Here is a 24,404-nt window from a genome sequence, read left to right as displayed (position 1 = left end):
ATGAACAGACAGCAGTGCTGCCACCTCCACCCCCCTCCTGAAGCTTGAGACTTGTTGTTTGCAGGAGCATAGCCAAACAGCAGCCTCATGTTTGGGATTGGTGGGTGGCAGTGACACTTCTGCTTGTTCATTCCAAAAGCAGAGTACATTCACACTGATGATGCTATCCCTAAAACTTGAGGCTGTTGTGTGAATTCATGCTCTGCGTTTGGAACAAACTAGCAAAAGCACCATCACTCCCTCCTGATGCTTGAGGATGTGTGAATGTGCTCCTGCACACAACAGCCTCAAACTTTGAGGTGAGTATGGTGGTGGCAAGGTCTGGGTTCGAGATGCACATTCTTCATGCTTCCCTGTTTCTAGGGAGCTTGCCAGCTGCCCACTTCACAAACTTGAAGAATATGCATCTGGTAGCCAGGCCTTGCTGCCATCTCTACTGCTGCCCTGGGATCACTTCTCACCTGATTAGGCAAGATCCAAGTCTTATTTTCAGTCTGCGGGTGGCGCGTATATACTGACTCTGAATGAGAGATAGTGCGAAGGTTGTGCACCCCTAACCCCTACTAATATGGAGGGCCAATTTTATATTGCCTATGGTGGCTGTGGTGTTTTTCTCTAGTCTTGTCTGGAGATGCCAGGAATTAAATTAGGAAGTTTCAACATGCAAAGTATGTGCTATGTTTTTTGTGGTTTTTCTGGGCAATGTGGCCATATTCTGGAAGAGTTTAATCCTGATGTTTCACCAGCATCTGTGGCTGGTATCTTCAGAGAATGTACCCCACTCTCTTCCATGCCAGCATTTTCTGAAGATACCAGCCACAGCTGTTGGTGAAACATCAGGAATAACACGGCTACATAGCCCAACAAACCCACAAAAAACTATGGACGCTAGATGTGAAAGCCTTCAACTTCACATATGTGCTGTGTCACTGAGCTAGGCGCCTTTACTGCTCTTCTGCCTGGTATTCTTCAAAATACTTGTAAAATTCAGTCACTACTTATATTTTCTGCTAGTTCAAATAAAAGTGAATTTGATCCAAAACATACTGCAGAAATAATCCAGTCTGACACCACTTTAACTGCCTTGGCTCAGTACTAGGAAATTCTGTAAACTGTAGTTTTGTGAGACTTCTGTGTCAGAGAGCACTACAGTTCCCAGGATTTTTTAGCACTGAGCCACGGCAGTTAAAGTGGTCTCAAACTGGATTATTTCTGCAGTGTGTTTTGGACCTTTGTAAGGACTGAATTGTTCAGGTATAATTATTACGCGATGTTGTAATAGAATTCTTCCATTAGGTGGAGCCAAAATGCAACCTGTCACCTGTTTTACTAAGTTGCCATTCTCTAGCTAATGAAATCAGAGTAGCCAAATGGACTATTAGGCAATTTAATTATGCACGTCAAACACAGCAATTCAATATTTTGTGCCTTGTAGCAAGTACCATAGAAACTTGAAGGTACCTTCTCCATTTCTGCTGTAAGTGTATACAAGATAAGTGCTATACTGATGTATGTGTGGAAGCATACCTGTGGAAATACTTGCTATTTATTTTATTCTTCATTCTTTTGTTGTCTGTCTATCCTGCCCCTCTTCTAGTAAGCTTAAGACATTTTATTTTATTGTAATAAAGGCCCCGTGACGCTGATTGAGAGAGTTTGACCTCATCTTCCATTAAGTTTCATGGCTCAGTGAGGATTAGAAGCTAGATGTCCTAAGTTCCACATCCATTATTCTTATCACTATACCATACTGGCCATCATTGTATTTATATTTTTAACAGAGGCATAGAACATTTAGGTAACTGGCATGTGTTGTATCTGTTAATTTATGTTAATCTCCATTTTAGTCTTCTTATACATCTATTTAGCAGTTGTTTCCATAACATACATTTACATTGTGTAAAATTTTATTCTCCATTATACCATTTTTGTAGATTTACTGCTACACACACACAGACAGGCACACAGACACACGGATAATTCCTTCATAAAGAGTATGCAGTATTGACTGAGGAGTGATTCCCCCCTTCTTATCAGTATAGATTGTACTCCATACTGTATCTTGGAGTAAACCCCATTGAATTCAGTGGGGCTAGCTGCTGTATGGACAAGTCTAGAATTGTGTTGTTATTTTTTTTAGGGTTTCTTATGACTTCTGTTTAGAATCATAGACTCTTAGAGCTGGAAAAGACCACAACCCCCTGCCAAGCAGGAATTCTCAATGAAAGCATGTCTGACAGATGGCCATCCAGCTTCTGTGTGAAAAGCCTCCAAAGAAGGAGATTCCACCACACTCCGAGGGAGTGTGTTCCAAGTTCAAGCAGCTCTTACTATCATGAAGTTCCTCCTAATGTTGAGGTGGAATCTCTTTTCCTGTAGCTTGCGTCCATTGTTCTGGGTCCTATTGTCTGGAGCAGCAGAAAACAAGCTTGCTCCACCCTCAATATGACATCCCTTCAAATGTTTAAACAAAGCTGTCATATCACCTCTTAATCTTCTCATCTCCAAGCTAAACATACCTAGCTCCCTAAGTCTTTCCTCATAGGCCATGATTTCCAGACTCTTCACCATTTTGGTTGCCCTCTGAAGTGTGATGCCCAGAACTGGGCCCAGTATTCCAAGTGACGCCTGACCAATACCTTTATCAGTATTTTTGTTTACTGATGGATTTTTGTTTATATTTGTTAAATGGCCAGCACAGCCACTCCTGCATGTTTTTTTGGAGAATCCTATGTAATTCTCCTACCATTTTTCTAATTCTCACTCATACGTGTAATTGTTTTTCTCGGGTAACTTAATGTATAATAATTCATCATTTTATGAATAGTGAAGATTATTATTTCCCTTGATGTAAACAGCATACTTCTACTGATGCAGCCTAGAATCTCATTGGCCTCTTTAGCTACCGCATCACACTGTTGACTCCTGTTCAGTTTGTGGTCTACTAGAACTCCTAGATCTCCTTCACATGTAGTCTCATTAAGCCAGGTGTCCCCCATCCTATATCTATGTATTTCCAAAAAAAATTCTCTAAGTACTTTACATTTCTCTGTGTTGAAATTCATTTTATTAGATTTGGACCAGCTTTCTAATCTATTAAGATTATTTTGAATTTTGATTCTCTCCTCTGGGATATTAGCTATTCCTCCTAATTTGGTGTCATCTGCAAATTTGATAAGCATACCCTCTATTCTTTCAAGATGTTGAATAGCACTAGGCCCATGACAGAACCTTGTGGCACCCCACTGCTCACTGTTTATGAAGTGTTTTTGCTTTCACAAGATAATTTCAGCTGTCTACTACTGATATTTGGAGTACAACAAATAGTTATTGTTGAACTGGAGTATCCTATCAATACCTTTATCAGTATTTTTGTTTACTGATGGATTTTTGTTTATATTTGTTAAATGGCCAGCACAGCTACTCCTGCATATTTTTTGGAGAATCCTATGTAATTCTCTTACCATTTTTCTAATTCCCACTCATACGTGTAATTGTTTTTCTCAGATAACTTAATGTATAATAATTCATCATTTTATGAATAGAGAAGATTGCACATGTTTGTCAAGTAAAAAATCAGAAAGTTTAATTTCTTTAATTTTATTTGTTTTTTTCAGGCTGCCTGTAACTTCATCAAATCTAAGATGGACCCAAATAGCATTGATTCCCTCTTCTATGCTGCACAGGCCAGCCAAGCATTGTCTGGATGTGAGGTGAGTTGAGTTCTTGCAGAAGTCATCATAATATCACATAGATCTCTGTTCTGGCATTTGGGATGCACAGTTAATATCCTTCATTGAACAAGTAAGGGCACTTATTCTGAGATAAAAATAAATAGTATCAGTTTCTTTTAAGTTGTACATTTTGCAGCCTAATTTAAAATGTGTGCCACATGATGTCAGGATTTGAGTATAAAGTTTGGATTTCAGTGTCAAGTTTAACAGTTTTATTGTATGTGGTGGGGAGGTGGTGGTGCTTGAGGCCCTTTGGTGGATATGGGGTCTCTTCTCCCAAGAATATTTCAGTGAAAACTAAATATACACAGTAGCCATGGAATACTGACTACATTGTGGACAAGAAAACCATAGGGGATCAGGGGATGTAATGAAGCATCCTAGAAGAGATGTCTGTGTGGTGTATCCTTTTGTTGTTCTTTTTGTTTGCTAAGCCCATCCGTGGTTTCCAGTGCATCCTGAGAGTTGGAAGCTTATATACCAGAGAACATATATTTTTCTATTCACTTGTACTTTGCATCTTTGCCTTGCTCCCCAGTGAGTTCCACTGTTGACTTGTGAATTAGGGTGGAGACTGTTACTGAAGGAAAATTTGTCTTATGAGATGGAATTCCTATGCATGTTTCTCTGCTTGTAATCATACATTGTGACTACAGGAAGATGATAGCAATAGTAGCTCATTCAAAGATCCTATGTACATTCTCTGCTATCTCCACTCAAAGAAATCTAGCAGCCTGTGATGGGAATGACCTGTGCCTGAGATCCTGGAGAGGGACACTATTAATTACTGAGTGGACAATACATGGCTAAATGGAGAAATAAGCCAACGTTCTGTTCTTGGATATGTTTGTAGGCCTTCCTGCATCCTTCAGATAGCATTTCTTTGATTAAAAAGTGTATTTCTGATGAAGGTTCATGAAAAGCATAACACTAGAAAATATTTGATGCGTTTATTTCTCCTTCAATGTTTTTTTTTCCTCAGCTTGCCATTTCAAATGAGACTAGAGAGCTACTACTTGCTGCTGTCAGTGAAGATTCTTCAGTAAGCCAGATCTACCATGCTGTTGGAGCCTTGAGTGGCTTTGGACTGCCTCTTGCTTCCCAAGAAGCCCTGACTGCCCTCACTTCGCGCCTTAGCAAGGAAGAGAATGTCTTGGCGTGAGTGTTGTTGTTTTTTTTAAAAAAAAATCTAATAGTGCATTCCTGTGTATGTTTACTCAGAAGTAAATAAGAAGTGACTTCAGTAGTGCTTGTTCCCAGTTAAGCATGGATAGGATGGGAGCCTAATTTGGTTGGCCAAGGATTATTTCTGCCATTGCACTTGCTTATTATTCAGTTGTAAAGATAATGTCTGTGTTTAAAAGTATAATTTCATGGGTTAGTTTGACTCTTTGGATGGATTTTTCAGGATTTTTTGTGGTGAGGAGAACATCCCAACTTCCTTTAGTTATTAGAAATATGTCTATTGGATTCAAACTACAAAGTGGTTTTCATGGGAGTTAAAGCAAGAAAATATTTCCAGAACTGGTAGATTATTTCCACATGTATAGCCTTCCAGCCATGCATAAAGATGATATGTGGGACATTCCCATTGTAAGGACTCTGCCTTAGTTACCACAATACTGGACACTCTTGGCAAATGGTCATAGCTACTGAGAAACACTTGGGTCTTCTCCATGCTTACATTGTATATCATAAAATATTGCTTCCTCTAATGAGGTGCACTATCCTGGTAATATCAGACTTTTGTTTTCTTTTAAAAGACCAAGCCAAGTGTCAGTTGTCCCATGAACATATTTCTGCACTTGGCATGTCCCTTTACAGCTGTATTCCTCTCTACTCTATCCTGGTGTTATCTGAATTCTCTTCCTACTTTGCCATCATTTTTTGTAGTTTTGTATTGCACTGTTTTACCATTAAAATAAACTGTGGTAAGCTAGCGGGAGAGATTTTACCATCGCTACTCATAATTGCATAATTTGTTCCATATGCAGTTAGTGGACATAAGTACTAGATGTACTGCTGCTTGAAGTATTATTAGCTGACAGTATGTAAGGGCTCTCCCAACCTTACAAATTTGATTTTATTGGAAGTGGAAATGTTAGCTTGCGGCTTAGGGCAGATCTGGCCTTAGTGACCACTCTTGAAGTATTGAATTTAAACATTTTTGGGTTGATCTTTTATTTTATGGAAATAATGACAACCTTATTTTGACCTAGTGAGATAGATTTTTAATTTTTGTTCTATTTTGTGCATCCCTTCTGGTGTGAATGTTATTAGTGCCTTCTGTTTTGCATGAAACATTTTTACACCTCTGATGCTTTTAACTGGTAGAATGACATCAGGCTGCTTGTAATTGGTAGAATGACATACTACATAGTGGTAGAATTCAGCAACATAGCTATGTTATTCTGGAATATCAGTATGCAAAGTGATCTTGTAGCACCTTTGAGACTATAGAAGAAGTCTACAAAAGCTTATGCTGCAGCTTCTACACAGTTAGTTTAAAAAGTGCTACAAGACCCTTTTGCATACTGTATAGTGTTAATGTGTGTATTTGTGTGTGTGTGAGAAAGATTGTATCTCCTTCTCAAATTCTGGTTTTTATTGTTTCAGAACAATCCAAGCTTTGCAGACAGCATCCTACCTATCCCAGCAGGCGGACTTAAGAAGCATTGTGGAAGAGATAGAGGTATTTAAGTCATTTGCTTACTTGTTTATAATATTCCTTTCAACCTAAAACACCCCAATGTGCAAAATATAAAATTAGTTAAGAACCATCCTGTTAAAACATTTCAGTATATTTCAAATGCCAACAAAGTTTTTAAAAGCAGTAAGAAATGGTTAAGAAATGGTCAAGTCCACTTCAACCTATGGTGAAACTATAAATCAGAGACCTCCAAGTCTCCATATCATTAACAGTCCTGCTCAAGCTGTAGCAAACTCGGTTGACTCCTCCACCCCCCTTCCATTTACTCCAGCCCCAAATACTTGAAGGAAATAAGAGTTTACATTCTGAAGTAAAAATAACATAGCCCCCCAGAGTAAATTACTGAAATGCACAGAAAAGAGGGCTAATATAGAAATGTCAGTTTTCCTGAGAACTGAGCTTGCACAGTTGATGGAATTTAGAGCTAAGTTTCATTGTGTTTATCTGTATTTTAGTCACATTTTCGTTTCTCCTTTTCTTCTTTTTTTACAAAGTGCTAAGAGCAGCTATATTTCCCTCTAAAACCTGTGAATTTAAGTTAGCAGAGAGAATGTCTCACTCAAATTTACACAGCATACTTTGCGACTGAACAAAAATTTGGATCTTGATCTCTCAGTTCTGAAACCTGTCGTCTAATCACTTGTATCACATTGGCCCTAGGTGATCTGACCTCACAAGGACCATGTAACAAACATAATTGCTCAGGCCATTGTTGATCACATTCAGGTAAATTTTCAAGCCATATTGCCAATTGCTGTACAAGTGGCAGAAAGAATTCAATTACAAAAGCTAATGCAAGTGGGTCAAAATAGTTTCATCAAATAATTTGGATAAAACTGTGTAACACCTATACGGATACTTCAGGGATCGGCAAGTATCCAAGAAACAGGATCACCATACCTCCAGCCCTATTTTTTAATTTTTAAAATTTTAACTCAGAATGCCCCCACACATCCTCAAATGCCTTTGAGGGGATGCATGCAGCCTGTGCTGTGTTTTCCCAAACCCTGCATTCAGTTTTATTGTATTGGCTGTGGACAAATATATGTAAGCAGCTGAAAATCCAAAACAACCTCATATTAAATATTTAATGATACTTCTTAAATGAAACATCCAGCCTATTATTCCATTCAGAAATGTTCCAGGATAAGCATTTAAGAAACTCTCCACTGTTATTCTCTAGTCCTAAAACTTCCCAAAATCTTATGCCATTAGTCTCGACTCAGGCAGCATCCAGATATTGTACAAAATGGGGTAATGTTAATCTGGCAGCTTTGGACACTTTACTGAAATCTAAACAAATTTTAGAACCGAAAGACAAATTAGTACAATCAAGTGTGACTGAAGAGACAATTGATTGTTATTCTCAGAAAATATTGGCATTTCAACCTCTTTTATTCTGTGAAGCAGAACAGAACAAGTAAGGGGCTCTACAGACTGGCACTTTGTGTCAGCCTGTAGGCAGAGCCATGGCACAGCATCCACACACTGGACATTGTGACTCTGTCCCATCACGTCATGACACCGCGTACCATTCTAGATGGCGTGCGGCATCATGGCACAGCACTGGCACTGCATCTAGACGATGGAGTGCCAAAAGGGCATCAAGAAGTCGCATCACCCTTTAGAGGGCACAAAAAGGAGCCAGTTTTTCCAGCTCCTTTTTGTGCTCCCTAGAGGCCGGATCAGTGCCGCACCATACGCTTGCTGCGGCACCAATCCAGGCATTAAAGGTGTGGCTCAATGCCGCTCATCTGCTCAGGCCGTATTTCTCCAAATCTAATCATTCTAATTTATGTTTTGATAGTGAATGCAGACAAACCAAAAAGGAGTTTAAAAAACAGTGTAAGTTCCTTAGGGATTTAAATGTTGTCCTGCTTCCAGTTTTTGGGTGTTTTTTTTTTAATTGCTTAAATTCTATAAGACACTGATTCAAAAGAAGAAATACCCCTATATTTTTAAACAGTGGACTGAGTTGGAACTGACTTGGTCACATAACAATAGATTAAATTTTGGCATATTATCTTATCTATATGATCTTCAGGGGATCTGTACATAAACAATGCAATTTCCATACATTAGTGGGAGAAGCACTTTTGCTCTATTTTCTTTGATGGAACATTGAGATCTGTACCAACAATAGAAGAAGACTTGATTTTACCAGATGGCATGTTTTCTGCAGTGATTTAAAAAAACTTAAAATGGGAAAGGTGGTGGGTATCAATGGGATCCTGTCTGACTTTGAATAGAGCAAGCTGATTGGTGGATTCCAGCATTAGCCACTCTGTTCACACATAATAATAGAACTGGAAATTTCCCCCTTGATTGGTCAGTGGCAATTGTGGTTCCTATGCATAAGAAAGCCTCTAGATCTGATCCTAAAAATTATGGACCAATAAGTCTTATGGTTGTGGTGAGCAAGCTATATGCAAGACATCTTTTGAATAATTTGAAACCTGGGTGAGCTTACCTTTTGATTGAGAAAGCCAGGCAGGCTTCTGTCATGGCAAATAATCAATTGACCAATGTTTTATTTTAAGCCACCTCTCAATGAAATATACTTCTCAGTCTTTTCATTCTCTCTTTGTGGCCTTTGTTGATTTGAGGACAGTTTTTGAGTCTCTATCACAACCCAGGTTTGTGGCACAAACTAGCCCTCCTGAACATTGATTGCAGGATATTAAAGAGAATACAATCACATTGCACTGTTGACTCATGTTCAGCTTGTCTACTTGGACTCCTAGATACACTGAATGAAACTACGTGTGAAAGGGATCTAGGAGTCCAAGTAGACCACATGTTGAACATGAGTCAACAGTGCGATGCGGCAGCTAAAAAGGCCAATGTAATTTTAGGTTGCATCAATAAAAGTACAGTGTGTAGACCAATCTATTCTGCTTTGGTCAAGCCCCACGTAGAATGCTGTGTCCAGTTCTGGGCATACAATTCAGAAAGGATGTTGAGAAACTAGAGCGTGTCCAAAGGAGGGTGACTAAAATGGTGAAGGGCCTAAAAACCATGCCCTATGAGGAACGACTTAGGGAGCTGGGCATGTTTAGCCTGGAGAAGAGAAGGTTAAGAGGTGATATGATGGCCCTGTTTAAATATTTGAAGGGATGTCATTGTTATGCCCAAAATGTCATTGTTATACCCAAATCATGTTGAGGAGGAAGCAAGAGAACAGGACCCAGAAGAATGGATGCAAGCTCCAGGAAAAGAGATTCCACCTCAACATGGGAAGACCTCCTGACAGTAAGGGCTGTTTGACAGTGGAACACACCCCCTCGGAGTGTAATGGGGTCTCCTTCTCTGGAGGTCTTTAAACAGAGGCTTGATGGCCATCTGTCGGGTATGCTCTGATTGTGATTTCCTGCATGGCAGGGGGTTGGACTAGATGGCCCTTGTGGTCTCTTCCAACTCTACAATTCTGTGATTCTACAAAGGTTGTATAATAATTCTATTTTACATATTAGAGCAACAATCAAGGTCTGTCTCTCAGAATCATTCCTGTTAATAAGGATGTCGCCCAAGATTGCCTGCTAACTTCTCTTCTGTTTAATTTATATATTGATGACATAAATTGAACTATAACAGGTTCATAGTTTTTCTCCCTTCATCTAGAAGAGAAAGATATCAGCATCTTTTTAACATGCTGTACTTTTTTTTTTTTTTTTTTTGCATGCAAGTGGGCCTCCACAGACTCCTGAGAACCTTTGGAGAATACTGTACAAAAGAATTCTTAGATGGCAATTATTCAAAAACTGAAATTAATGGTGTTTGGAAAGGTCAAGTGACAATACAAATGGCAACTTAACAATCAACAACTGGAGCAAGTTAGCTGCTATAAATACTTGGGGGTAACATTTAAAAACTCCAGCTGTTGGTCTTGCGTATTTGGGTGCTAGTGCAACATTAGCCAATGCAACAGCTAACATTTTTCAGTTTGCAGCAGCTTCTGGAGATATGTTTGTGATGCCCCTTCTATATCATTTATGACATTCTTTCTAATGATTTATTTATGGGATTTATATCCCATTTTCTTCCAAAATGAGATTCAAGGCAGCTTTACAAGAGTAAACGACTACCCCAGCTGCTGTAAGGAGCTGCAGTGTGGGTTCACTCTTATATGACAGTGTTGGGCTCAGTACAAATTTTTAACAGGAGCTCTGGGTGTCTCTAAATCATCCCCCAAAGCACTTGTATGGACAGAGTCTGAATGCTGCTCGGTTAAAATCCTGACCCCAAAATTAGCCATATTCTATTGGCTCTAGATTATTTTCTAGATGGTCTCCACTTTAGTTTTAATGGCCTATGAGGAAATGGGCCCAGAATCATGGGCTACAAAAACCTGTCATCTTTTATCTAATCTGGGTTTTTCATTGAGCTATTTGGCCAACTGGAAATTTTAGGTCATTTAGCTGATATTGATCTTCAGGAAAATGCTGCACTAGTATGTAACTGCTGCTCTGTTATATAAGACCATCACTATTTATCCTGGAAAATTGCTTCCTTATCTAGCTTTCACTTGTCCACATGATCTCAAGACCCTTCTAATTAGCTGTGGACTGAATATCCTGTCCCTAATGAAAGTAAAAAGATAATATGAAGGCATACCCACTGTAGATAGATGGTGTCCTCATGATTGTAGAAAGATGGAATACTTATATTATTTCCTTCTGGAATGTCCTTTATATTTAGAGCTGAGAACTCAATATCTTGATCCCCTTACTACCCATATTAGAGATGTTATCCCTCCCCAAAATTGATGTTTTTGCTAGCAGGATCTAACCACTGTCTTTTCAAACAGCTGATAAGCTAGCCTTGATGAAGAGAGAGAATTTTAATCTAACTGGTGATAAAATATGTTAGACCTGTTGTGTATATGACAGACCTATTTTGCATGTTTATGTCAACAACATGATTACTCTATTATGTTTGTGTATGAGTTTATGGTGTTTGTTTTTCTTATTTATGCAAAAAAGTCTGGTTAATGCAGAATAAACTTCTTCTTGTAAGATATTGAATGATATTTAAATAGTAACTTCTTCTCCCCCCCCCAAAAAAAAACCCCCACAAATACTAAAAGCTTCCAGTCAATCGTAGGCTGTTCTGATAAATAATATTTCTGCCTCTGAATTAAAGATTGTGATCTAACTAATGCTAACATCAGGTTCTTCATGAAGCCATGCTACCAAATAGAGTGCTGCAAAGTTCTTTGTATTAATCTTGGTATAGGATCTTGTTGCCCGACTGGATGATCTAGGAGGAGTGTATCTACAGTTTGAGGAAGGGCTTGAAACAACTGCATTGTTTGTGGCTGCTACTTACAGACTCTCTGACCATGTAGGGACAGAACCAGCAATGAAAGAGGTGGGTACTATTTGGTTTATTTGTTTGACACAGAATTACTATAGTGGTTTGGGGTGAGACAAGTATTAAGGAAAATTGGTATTTGTTATTATAATCGTTGATCCAGAGCAAAGCAGGACTGTTAGAAGGATAGAATGGAATCCATAAACCTGTAATAACTGCCATTATTTAACCACTCTAGTAGTTGACACAGCAACAGCCTGTTCTTAGTTGTATAAAAATGTCAAGGTCATCTTGTTCTAGTACAGTAGCCATGTTATGCAGTAGTAGCAAAAACATGTCCTGTTTAAGGGTAGCAGTTGTCTAGAGGAGATAGTCCAAAAGAAAGGGCATAGGAAAAACCAGTCCAGGCTCATATCTAATGTGACTGAGGCAATTCAAAGTTGAAGCATGAGAGGCAGTATAGAAAGGGATCCAGGCTGACACAACTATGTCTTCAAATTCTAACACCATGGGAGACAATGGCCCTGTACAGACGGGCCTTGAAGCATGTACTGAGTACGTGCTTGGGTTGCCCGGGAGCGTCCTTTTCAGATACTCCCTAACCCTAGGAAGTACTCAGTACGTCAAAATGGTGGCACCCTGTCTACATGGGCGCCACCATTTTGACATAACGACCGCATTGCGTCCAAACAGCGCTGTGCGGCCATTACGTCCTGGCGCTGTGTCAGGCCACTTGTGGCAGCTTAACTGCATCGCAGGAAGGAGCTCCGAAATGGAGCTCCTTCCTGGAGGGGGCCTCGTTTCCATGGCAACTAGATTGCCGCGGGAACGGCGCCAGGGCTCGGCCCCTTTCTCCCCTAGCTGCGGCTCCCGGGGTGTCCTGGGCATGAAGCCCCAAGGACACCCCTTTTCGGGACCAGGGAGGAGCAGCATTTTGCCACTCCTCCCTGGTCCCAAAAAGCGCCGTATTGGGGCATTTGGGCTGCCACTGTGGCTGCCCTGGCCCCAATATGTTGTGGAAAGGGGCGGCTGCAGCCTGCCCCAAATGGGTGGTCTTTATCCTTCCAATGAGACTGTAACTGAAGTCCAATGGTAGTCAGTGGGTAACCAAAGAGAATAATGAGGGAATCAAGCCATTCACCTGGAAGCTATAGAGCAAGGATCATCAAATAAGATTACTTGGAAATTTTGGAGCAGTTGTTCGCAACAAAGGAATGGCCTTGGCGGTGCTAATTTACAACTATTTATAAATGACTGCAATTGATGTAAATACCACAGCATCTTGTTTTTAAGGCCAGCCAAGTTTTTTTTTCCTGCTCTTGCAGCTAATGTTTCAACCTCCAGTGCTCAAAGGGATGAAGTGGTTCAGTGTCTGGCTCTTGGTCTTCAGGAGCTACATGGGATGGTCTGGGTTCCACTTCTGAATAGTTCAAGGCAGGGTTGCCATCTTCCTCAGGCTCCAACTGGAACCTTTTGCCCTGGCTGTTTTGTTCCTCATCCCCATTTGAGGAGGCCTCCCCCAGGTAGGGCGTGACGAAACTTGAAGCCACGGTGTACACTGGTACCCCGGGATACGAATGCGCCGCGTTACGAAATTTCCGGGTTACGAAAAAAATCCATTAAAAAAAACTGTTCCGGGTTACGAAGGTTATTTCGGGTTACGAAAAAATTTTTGGTGCTTTTCGGCGCTTTTTCGCACCAAATCGCGGCTTTCGCTATTAGCGCCTATGGGGCTTCGGCTTGCGAATGCTTTTCGGGTTACGAATGGCGCCGCACAACGAATTAATTTCGTAACCCGGGGGAGCCCTGTAATTCAGAGTTCATCTGCACTTGTATTTGGGTTTGATGTGCATCTTCAGTGTATATTTCCTGCTTCTCTCTTCATGCAGCAGTCTCTTTATAGTTCCTCTACAAAAAAAGTAAAATGTAAAAAAAAATAAAAGGTGTATCAGTGTTTTAAAGCATGCCTAGAAAGGTTGAAAAAATATCCATCTGTGCATTCTACTGATTTGAGCATAATAGAAAGAAGATAAAACACTTTTTGATTAAACTCAAAAGTCCCAGCTTGGTTGTCTCTAGGAGCCTTACCAGGAGAAATGAGTATCTCAGCTTCCTCTTGCTCATGCCCGGCAGCAGTTGGTATGGAAAAGCATACAGTACTTCCTCTGCTACTGGAGGGAGTACATGTCTGTTGTAGCATTGATAGCTTCTTCCCCAATCAACTGAAGTCTTCCTGACCTGGAAATGTCACAAGTGATGACATAAGTCATAGTGACAGGATGTTAACAATTTTTAAAAGAAAGATTAGGAATTTCAGGTAAAAACCCTGATAAAATTGGGGCTGAACCTTTGCTGACCTGATAATATGGAAATTGATTAAAATTATTTATAGAGCTCTTATGTGTCACCCACTGGGTTATGATTATATTTCCCCCCTATAGATTAAAATCTTAATCACCAGATTATTTCTTTGAACTGAAAATTTAAATAGTGCCTAAGATCTCTAATTAGCAATAGAAATGGTAATGGACTGGAAGGGCCCCCAGGTTATGGATGGGACCACTTAATGCCCTGTTTTAAGAATATTGCTGCAAAATAAACTTGATATAAAAACACATTTTATGCTGTTGTGTTTTATGCTGAAGTGACAGATTGACAGACTGTGGTGAAAAAACAAACTGCAGAATTGGTACAATTAAAGATAATTGTTCAGTGGGAATTATAAATTATGTTGTCAAGAAGGGGGACGTTATACATGTGCCTTATTTTCTTACAAAAAATAGAAGAACTGTGTTTATTTTAAAATGATTAAAGCTATGCCTTTTTTCAAATTTATTTTTATAGTGCTGTCCATGTATAGTACTATACAGTGGTTTGAGGACTTCTCAGATCAGCTCTGGGGATTGTAGGGCAGTATCTGAACTCCCTCCTGTGTGCAGACATTTGACATTGTGTGCTGCATTTTGGGGTGAGCTCATGTCACTAGTCCCAGCTTCTGCCAATTTAGCATTTCGAAAGCATGCAAATGTAAGTAAATAGATAGATACCACTTCGGTGGGAAGGTAACATCCTTCGGTGCAGTCATGCTGACCACATGACCACCTAAGTCATCTTCTGAAAAGTCATCTTTGGCTTAACAACATAGACGAGCACTGCCCCCTACAGTCAGTTACAACTAGACATTCATGTCAAGGGACTACCTTTACCTTTATTTTTTTTTTATAAAGGTGATAATGATATTTCTGAATAAAAGAGAATTGATCCCAAAGGTTCTGAAATTATTTACTGAACTCCAGTTTAAAAATGCACTAATTCCATGCCACATTTCCTGAAACCACTGCCATCTCTATCCTTATTTCTCCATCCCCCAGTGTTGCAGTAAAGTCAGATCTTGCACAGTCAAAGTGCCACAATGTTTTGATTAGTAGGGATGATGTCATTTTGTAACCCTCACTCAGGCTTCCCTGTCACTCTAAGCTTAGGTATGATCCTTAGCTACAATAGCCAGCAGTGAATGAATTTCCTCAACAATAGTCTGGTGTTGTTAAGTAACTGGACCCACTAGCTTCTTTTGAACTCACTTTGATGGCCTTGCTGTGAAAACTATGATGTTGCGCTCCTGTGCTTCATAATTTACCACTACACCACTGCTCCTGCATCTTGGTCAGGCCCTCCCTCTACAAAGTCATGTGTCATATACATTTCTTGGATGACAGCCCAAACTAACAGAAGTGTGGAAAGTTCTGTGGTATGGTATAACTCTTCCTCCTTCTGGGTGGAATGGTTAATGTGGTCCATTTGTCTGGATGGATAAAATATTTGTCCTGCACCCAACCATCCTACATAAGGATTGATTCTGTGTTTTCTTTTTCCTTTTAGGATCAGATCATCCAGCTGGTGAATGCAATTTTCAGCAAGAAGAACTTTGAGATTCTTTCTGAAGCTTTCAGTGTGGCTTGTGCTGCAGCTTCCCTTTCACAAAACAATTATCATTTGCCAGTCATTGCAGTCCCTGAGGGACCTGCTGCTGTTTCTCACCATCAGACCATTCTCAAAGTGAGTTGTTGCACTGGGATCTGTTCTGCTCATGTGATCCTTAATCCACTGAGGCTGATTATTCAAACAGCTGCAGAGAGCGGATAGCTCTGAAACTGGATTTTAAACTAGGGATTATCAACTTCTGCCTTCCGCAACCTGATGTTGACAGCTCCTACTGTGGAGGTGGCATGTCCATCAAAAGGTTCAGCATATCAGGTGCCAGGCTTTCTTTTGACACCATACTTGCTATTTTGGCAATAGAATCTATGGCCTGTTAAAGACTTCCAAAATAAGGCTGCTTCAGGTCTCTTTGGAGTTACGCTGTTTAAATGATGCATGCATCCGAAGAATCTAGAAGCTGCACCAAAGCTGCACACCAGTGCTTAGGAATGGAGTGTGGCTTTGCCGTGACCTCCGGACTCTTAGGGCCCAGGCATCATTTAAATAGCATACCTCCAAAGAGACCTGAAGCAGCTTTATTTTGGCAGTCTGTAACAGGCCTATGTGATCTGTAATAGTGCATCATACCTGCTAAGGAAGATTAGGGACAGACAAAGGAAAAGAGAATATTTTAGAACACATCCCACCCCTGTGGATGGGCAGAAGGTAAATCTAGATCTCATTAGATTTTAGAGTGATTTGCAGTAAATTGTTAAGTATTTTTCACTCCCAATAGTTTAGAAATACAAATAACATCTTGACTGAACTGCCCATAACTATGCTTCTGAAATGAAAGTTTGGAGTAAATAGAAGTGAAGTTTTATGTTTATAAGTACTACAAGTTCTGTTATTCAAAATATAGTTCCTGAGTTCAGAATTTAGTTCCAAATTTGTCTTCTGCAAAAGAGCAATATCTTGTTGGATCTTGGGATTCTAGTGAAAAATTAAAGTAGACCCAGAGTCTATCCTCTAATGAAAAAGAGAATGAGAAGGTAATCAAATGTTACCCTTTGGCAGTTGCACACAGAGATCAATGGAAGGGAATAAAGTATTCTGAATGTTGGATCTTCCACTGGTTTTGCCTCTTACTAGGGTTTCTGTCTGGTTGATAGCTTTTGGGTGTTGCCTTAGTATACTTTAATCTTACAAATCTCTTTTATTCCTTAGCTCCAGGTGACAAATGTTATGTCACAGCCACTGACTCAAGCAAGTGTGAACTTAGATCATGCAAAATCTGTTGCTACTAAAGCCACTGTCCTCCAGCAGTCTGCCTTTTCCCTGACTGGGTAAGAAGAAGTTGTTCTATATAAATTATGGGATGTATAAAGTAGAGTATCAATTCTGAATCTAGAATTGGGAAAGGATGAGGGAGATTGAAGATACGCATAACAACATCACTCTGCTGATCTTGCAAAATACTTTAGATTTCTGTTTCAACAGTTAAGATTTGATGCTAGCTATTCCATCAACAGTTGTGTTTGATGGCCTAATTATCATTTGGTGAATGGATTGACTAAGAAAAATTTAAAAATTAGAGACACCTTGCATACAGCTTCAGTAATATTCATATATAGCTAGTAGTACCTGGCTCTGCCTTTTTGCTAATGGTAATTGAATCCTTGCAGCTGCACCTTTTTCTCTAAATGGTAGCATATTACTTTTTCTGTTGCCTTTCTCTTTGGGCTAATAAACAATCACTTTTGGCTTCTGATATCCTTTAATAATTGTTGAGCATATAGGCATTCAGATTCATGCAGTTTTACAGCTATTGTTTTTATTAACAGAGATATCTTTGAGCTAAACTTCATGAATGTCAAACCTGCCAGTGGCTATTATGATTTTGCAATCAGTATTGATGGGGACAGTCGATTTATTGCAAACAAAGTTGAGGTGGGTATATGTTTTGAAAGGATCTTGAATCTGTAGCTGTCCATTGGAGCTATTCTTGTTCCTGTTAGCTGAAATATGTTGTTATATATCAATTTATATCCTGCCCTTCAGTACCAGAAGCATTTATGAAATACAGTTTTAAACAATAATAATGAAAGTAAAAAGCAGCAACCAAAAACATTTTCTGTCATCAATATAATAGCCTGAAATATATTGGCCTGTCACTGAAAAAAAATCAGCGTACAGAGCCAATCTAATTAGGGGGAAATCCTTAACTGGGATACCATACCCACAGTTAGCACTCCCTTCATTTAAGATATCAAGGCATCTGAAAGCTCTAAAGATGACCCAAGCCTTTGGAAAATGTTGCTGGGACAGATGACAACCCAAGCTATGTTGGAGATGGTCCCTGGAAGTGAGCATGTGTTCCTCCTCCCCAAAGCAGGCTTTAGCCATATAGCTAGTTATGTGTCAAAATATATTGTAGCCAGTGCCAGACTATAGGGACTTTCTCAAAACTGAGGCTTCAAAGCCTGATAGAAAAGCATTCAGTAAACACCACCACCAACAGTATTGCTCAGTGGCAGAACATGACTAGGGACCACATATATTGGGACAGGTACACCCTTGACTATGTTTATGATTTTATGTATAACTATAGAACCTTTTTAGGGAGTATTGTGGTTAGAGGAGATGCCTGTTAGTTCAGCAGACTAGTGTTTGAACTTAAGAGCATTTGACATGTCTAATACCTTCTGGGCTAATTTTTCCTTCTGAAAGGGATGTGCATTTTGTGCTGTTTGCTAACAGTTATTCCCATCAAAAAATCAGGCGGGGAATTCCTATCAACTCCCTCTTCATTTTGAGGACTTTCAGATAACGTGTTTTGTATAGTACATATCTCACATTTGGAAAAACAGAAAGGAGTAAGTTTATATTCTGGATTGTAATTGTATTTTATGGGTGATATAAAAATTATATTTTAATATTCTCTGTGAAACTTAAGGAACAGTCCTCAGCACTTGGGTTTATCGCTCATGCCAACCTTGACAGGCAGAATCCTCAAAATTCCAAACCGTTATGACTATTGATTCCGACTCCTCCTCAGTTTTAAGTTTTATGCCTTCCCAGCCAGTCAGTTAAGCCTTCTGCGTATAAGCAGTTTGGGGAGGGTGAGACAGTGATAAATATTAAAAATGTTGATCAGCAAGCAATTGAGCAACAAGTTCCCGAATCAAGATTGGAGTCACTTCTAAAAAAGATTTTCCTCTCATCTAGTCTCTGCAGTAGCAAGTAATCCCAATAAAAGAGAATGAATCAGATCTATGGCACATCAGTCTCCACAACAGTGGGGAATCCTGGTAAAAGTGAACAAATCAGACCCAAAACAAGAGAAAACTCTTCCAGTCCCCATTTTGAAATAAGAAGCTCAGCCTATAAGAAAAAGGCTCCAAGAAAGGAGCCATCCAGTCAAATCCAAGTGTTGCCCAACAGGGGGCTGAGTCTGACAGCAGTTTATAAATGTGTCTTTCTGATAAGCAGTTGTTAGACTGGGTCACAGATGGCCAGCAACATCAAGGCAGCAAGGGATATATTCCCTATCCTTCACTGTTCCCAAATGCAATGGGAGGTACAGACCAGTTCTGGATCTAGAATTTCTCAGTGGGTTTATCCAATACACGGGGTTCGGGAGAGACTTCAGTCACCATTTTGGACAATTTAGAATTGGACAATTACTTAATTTCTGTGGATTTGAGGAAATCATAGTTACATTTCTAATGCATCCAGATTGCATGGAGTTCCTCTGCTTGAAATACAAGGGACATCACTTCCAATTCAGATCCCTTCTGTTTGGTCTAGCTTTGGCCCCAAGGGTTTTCACCAAGGGTTTAGTGCAAATAATAACATATCTGAGGCAACAACAAGCATATAATAATAATAATAATAATAATAATAATAATAATAATATGATTTATTTATATGCCGCCCAATCACTGGGAATCCGGGTGGCTTACAACAGAGGGGATAAGAGACGGTTCCCTGCCCTCAGGCTTACAATCTAAAAGACACGACACAAAAGGAGAAGGGAATGGTGAGAGGGGGAGGGGATCAAGTCCAGCATTCTTCTCTCCCTCTGAGGCCTGGACCAAGGCAGATGGACCGGAGGGAGGGCTCTTCTTCTTCAGCCTAACCCTGATAGAGCTGGGCCAGACTAATTCCCTCCCTCACAGGCCGAAAGATGACAGTTATGGAGGGAGGAGCCTCTTTCTTCAGCCTAGCCCTGATGGAGCTGGGCCAGACTAATTTTCTCCCTCGCCGGCCGAAAGAAGACAGTTATCTTTTTCAGCTGATTAATACACAAATTATTTGCATAACTTTGAAGTAGATAATGAAGGCAGACATTTTCCTATATTCTGAAAACTGCAGTTAAGAAAGCAGAAGACTAGGACTTGGAAAGGACGGCTGTGCAGGAACTAGACAAGATCCTGAAGTCTAAACATATATGATTTGATTCCAAGCTCAGGATTGTCCATGCCATTGTATTTCTAATATCTGTGTATGATTATGAATGTTGTACAGTGAAAAAGCTGATAGGATGAAAATCAACTTGAAATGTGGAATAGGTCCAGATTTCAGTTTGCTGGAGGAAAGTTCTGCAGAATTCCCTGCAATGATAAAAAGATAAATAAGTGGGTTTTAGAGTAAATCAAGGCCAACCTCTCCCTAGAAGCAAAGATAACTAAACTAAGACTATCGTACTGTGGATATATCATGAGAAAACATGACTCACTAGAAAAGACAATGGCCTGTTACAGACAGCCAAAATAAAGCTGCTTCGAATCACAGTGGAGATATGGGGTATCAATGATGCATGCGTCCTAAGAGTCCAGAAGCCACACCAAAGCCATGCTCCAGTCCTTAGGGCTGGAGCATGGCTTTGGTGTGAGTTCTGGACTCTTAGGACGCATGCATCATTGAAACACCATATCTCCACTGTGACTCGAAGCAGCTTTATTTTGGCTGTCTGTAACAGGCCAATAATTCATAGAAAGCTACAAGGCAGTAGTAAAAAGGAAGATGGCATTACAGGTGGATAGACTCAAGCAAGGAAGCCATGGCCCTGAGTTTGCAAGACCTAAGCAGTGCTGTTGACACAGTGACATGGAGGTCTCTCATTCATATGGTCACCATTGTTCAAGGTTGATCCGAGGCTGTTAACAACAACAAAGCTTACTTGAAAGCAGCACATGTGAAAATGATCAAGTAGACCACTAATCCTCTTTTGCAGACCCTCCCACCCTGAGGGCTGCCATTAGCAACAGAACAATACACTTGCAAATCACTCCTGCCTTTCCAAGTTACACAGTATATATACCCAACTCCTTTCCAGGCAAGCATTCTCTGAAGATGCCAGCCACAGATGCTGGCAAAATGTCAGGAAAAAACTCTTCTAGAACATGGCCAGATAGCCCGAAAAACCCACAGAAAACTAACCAGTACCTTGTTTTATTCTGTGAAATTTTTAGTTGGTCCCAATAAGGTCATGGTCCATTATGGATCTTGTTGCTTTTTCTCAAGAACTAGCCCAACTATCTTTTGACTGCCATTCTTCTCCAGTCTACCTTTGTAAAAGCATTGCCAAAGTCACAGCAGTGCTGATAACTAGAATCATGGAGGTTGGGGTAAGGGCATGTGTTCATTCAAGCATTGTTTACCCTGTGTTACTTTTTTGCCCTTCAATTGTCTAATTAATTGAAAAATTAGCATTTAAGTCTTGCTGCTCACTTTGGAACAGCTAAAAGGAGCACTTGTTTACAGATGTTGACTTCTGCCATACATATCAAAATCAATGTGGTAATTGGAGTAATAATTTCTCTTGGAGCATTAGAGATGGTGCTGCTTAAACACTCTGGAAACATAAGTAGTGCTAGTGGCTGTGCATTAATGCTGATGGCTTTGTATGAACCCAGCCTAAAAATAACCCACATTTTTCCTGGAGGAGGCTGTCAGGGAAGTTGCTTTTTAAAAGCTTTCATTAGTGTTAGTTCTAATTAATGCATTACCTGGTGTGTGAGTGTGGGAAAGAGAGAGAGAGAGAGATTCTTTCTCATCCACATAGAAACACATGCACAAACCAAGTTGATGATAAGCATTACCAAATGCCTTTATCCCAGTGCTGTGCCAGAACTGGACTGTAATGAGAGGGATATTTCCAGTCTCAACAGGACAAAGGAGAACTTTACTATTTCAAAAGTTTAAAGGCTGCAACAGTATTTAAATTCTATACATGTGACCACTTGCATGTTATCTCTGATTTAAATCTGCATTGTTTGTCTGTCTCCTTGACATAATTATCCAAGGAGGCATCTAGTCAGAATGCATTCAGTCATACATTACTGTAAGATGTCTTTCCCCATCCCCAGTTGAAACTTAAATCACAAGGGGTGGGGGATCAGAACTGTTGTGTATTAAATAAGACTGTAGGAAAAATACTATGTATACACCTTTTTCCAGATGAAGAAGTTGGTTGGTTCATCAGGAGACCCTTTGATTACACTTGAAGCTGGAAAAGATTTAGAATCCTGTCAGCCTGGTGTACTGGATTGAGTACTAGACTGTGAATCTGGAGACCACGGTTCAAATCTCCATTCGGCCATGGAAACACACTGGGTGTCCTTTATCAAGTCACACCTTTTCAGCATCAGCAAGGAAAAGGCAAATGCCCTCTAGACAAATCTTGCCAAGAAAACCTTGTGATAGGTTCACCTTAGAGCAGTGATGGTGAACCTTTTAGGGGCCATGTGCACAGATTAAAAGGTCTTCCGGCACCAGGTGTTACCCAGTGCTGGGGGTGGGACATCCACCCACCAGGGGCAGGACTTCCATCCTCTGGTGGTGGGACTTCTGGGGTAGGTTGTCTCCCCCACCCCCACGCTCTTGGGCCTTCAGCTGCCTCTTCAGTGCACCTGTTCCTCCACCTTCCTATGTGCTGTTCCTGGCCTTCAGCTGCCTCTGGAGAGACAACTAAAGGCCTGGGACAGCCAGGAAGGAGGAGGAACAGGAATACACCTCTTCTGCCTCCTCCCTGCTACATGCTGGGGAAAATGGCTTTGTGTGCCATCTCTGGCACATGTGCCATAGTTTTGCCATCACAGCCTTAGAGTCATCATAAATTGCAAATGAGTTGAAGGTACACAGCAACATTTTTGTTACATTACATACATAAAAAGTATAGATTTTATTGTTCTAATGAAAACCCTATGAAATTCATGGGGTCTCCATAAGTCAATAGGCAACTTGAAGGCACAAACACAATGACCTGAGCTGTTCCCTCTGCTACCCTGAGAGACTTTTATTATTTTTAGCATCTGGGCCTAGGTTCAGTGGTGTGACTTTTGTTTTTGTTTTTATTGTTACAACAGCCCTCAATACATTCTGTTACTTTTTGCTACTGATATTCTGCTTTTGCTGTCATTCAGGAATTTGTTTTCTGGAGGCTCCGTTATTAGTAAAATGATACAGAATGAATGCTGTTAAAATATTATGGACAGCTGAAAACTGAATCAAGTAGTAACAAAACTAGGTTGAATTTTCACTACAACTTTCATTTAGCAATAGTACAGATATCTGTCAGCAATTATTCAGATCCTTATTTTGTTCTAAAGAAACTGATTTTATTAATAATAATTTTCAAGTTGTTATCCATAATCTTTCTTATGATTTATCTCATGTATTACATCTTGTTTCTTTGTTCATTTTAATCCTGTAGTGTAGAGTATCTTTATCCTGATTTAGATTTAAAATCCTGTCTTTGACTTTAGTATTTAGTTATGTTCTCTTTTCCATTTAGAAAGGAAACATGCTTCTAGATCCCATGATTGCATATAAAAAAGTGAAAATGTATTGCCAGCAGTATGACAACCAAAGAGTGTTTTGTAGCATTATTTGAATGGAAAATAATTAATCTAAAAGACAGTGTGATGTAGTAGGTTGCATGTAAATTAGTGAAACCCAGATCTGAGATTCTCACACAGTTTAGAAGATTACTTTAACTTCATTGATTATGAATCATTATCTCTCAGCCTTTCTTCCTAGAGCATTTTCATGTGAAAAAAAAAAACATTGTGCAAGAAGGGAGGGCTCTCTATACCCTTTTGAGTCATATGCAGACACCATGACCTGTTGATTTTCTTCTTGTTTACAGCTGAAAGTCAAGGTTTCAACTGAAGTTGGCATTTCTAATGTGGATCTCTTTACTGTGGATAAAGATCAGAGCATTGCACCAAAAACTACCAGGTAAAATACTAGCAGGCACTACACAATACTAAATGACAGCCATGTGCCTCCATGTCCTTTCTAGCTTTTTTACTGAACAAAGAATATGATTCTTCAGCTGTCTTGGTTAACCTTGTTCTAGGCTGCCCTTGTTCCATGGGACACACACACCAATGTTTATAACATTAAAGCTGCCAGACCAATGCCAAGTTGCCAATGTCAACTTAGCCACTCAACCTTACAAAGAAATATTTGGGAGGGGGGAAGTAATGGCCACTGCTACTGCTACCCCCCTACATCATTAGTTTGTCTTACTTCCTTTGCCAAGTATACTAAGTGGTTTCAGTCTGCTCCACCAAGTCCCCTGGCTTTCCCTGCTCTCCATCAGTTAGGGCAACAAGGTTCCTCACTTGAACATGGATTCCCCACCACCATTCTTCATCCCCAGTTGGGGAAAACAGCATGTAAAGCTTTGTAGTGTTCACCCATTGTTTGCATGTGCT

At 40.0% G+C, this 24,404-nt stretch overlaps 1 protein-coding gene across 5 annotated transcripts in view; it reads left to right on the top strand.

Annotated features, from left to right (window-relative positions):
* Nucleotides 1–24,404, top strand: part of RPN2 (ribophorin II) — a 47,318-nt gene that overhangs the window by 5,931 nt on the left and 16,983 nt on the right. For all 5 annotated transcript variants that reach the window (XR_006103447.1, XR_006103448.1, XM_042462445.1 and 2 more), the window contains exons 3-10: nucleotides 3,618–3,713; nucleotides 4,717–4,892; nucleotides 6,351–6,426; nucleotides 11,680–11,814; nucleotides 15,637–15,813; nucleotides 16,903–17,021; nucleotides 17,520–17,625; nucleotides 23,831–23,922. Coding sequence is in view for 3 of the 5 variants with exons in the window: in XM_042462445.1 (XP_042318379.1) it covers nucleotides 3,618–3,713; nucleotides 4,717–4,892; nucleotides 6,351–6,426; nucleotides 11,680–11,814; nucleotides 15,637–15,813; nucleotides 16,903–17,021; nucleotides 17,520–17,625; nucleotides 23,831–23,922 (977 nt within the window). In the remaining 2 variants the exon portion in view is untranslated. The remainder of the gene's footprint in view (nucleotides 1–3,617; nucleotides 3,714–4,716; nucleotides 4,893–6,350; nucleotides 6,427–11,679; nucleotides 11,815–15,636; nucleotides 15,814–16,902; nucleotides 17,022–17,519; nucleotides 17,626–23,830; nucleotides 23,923–24,404) is intronic.

Source organism: Sceloporus undulatus, chromosome 4 (assembly GCF_019175285.1).
Source record: "Sceloporus undulatus isolate JIND9_A2432 ecotype Alabama chromosome 4, SceUnd_v1.1, whole genome shotgun sequence".
NCBI lineage: Eukaryota > Metazoa > Chordata > Lepidosauria > Squamata > Phrynosomatidae > Sceloporus > Sceloporus undulatus.
This window is presented reverse-complemented; position numbering and strand designations above follow the sequence as displayed.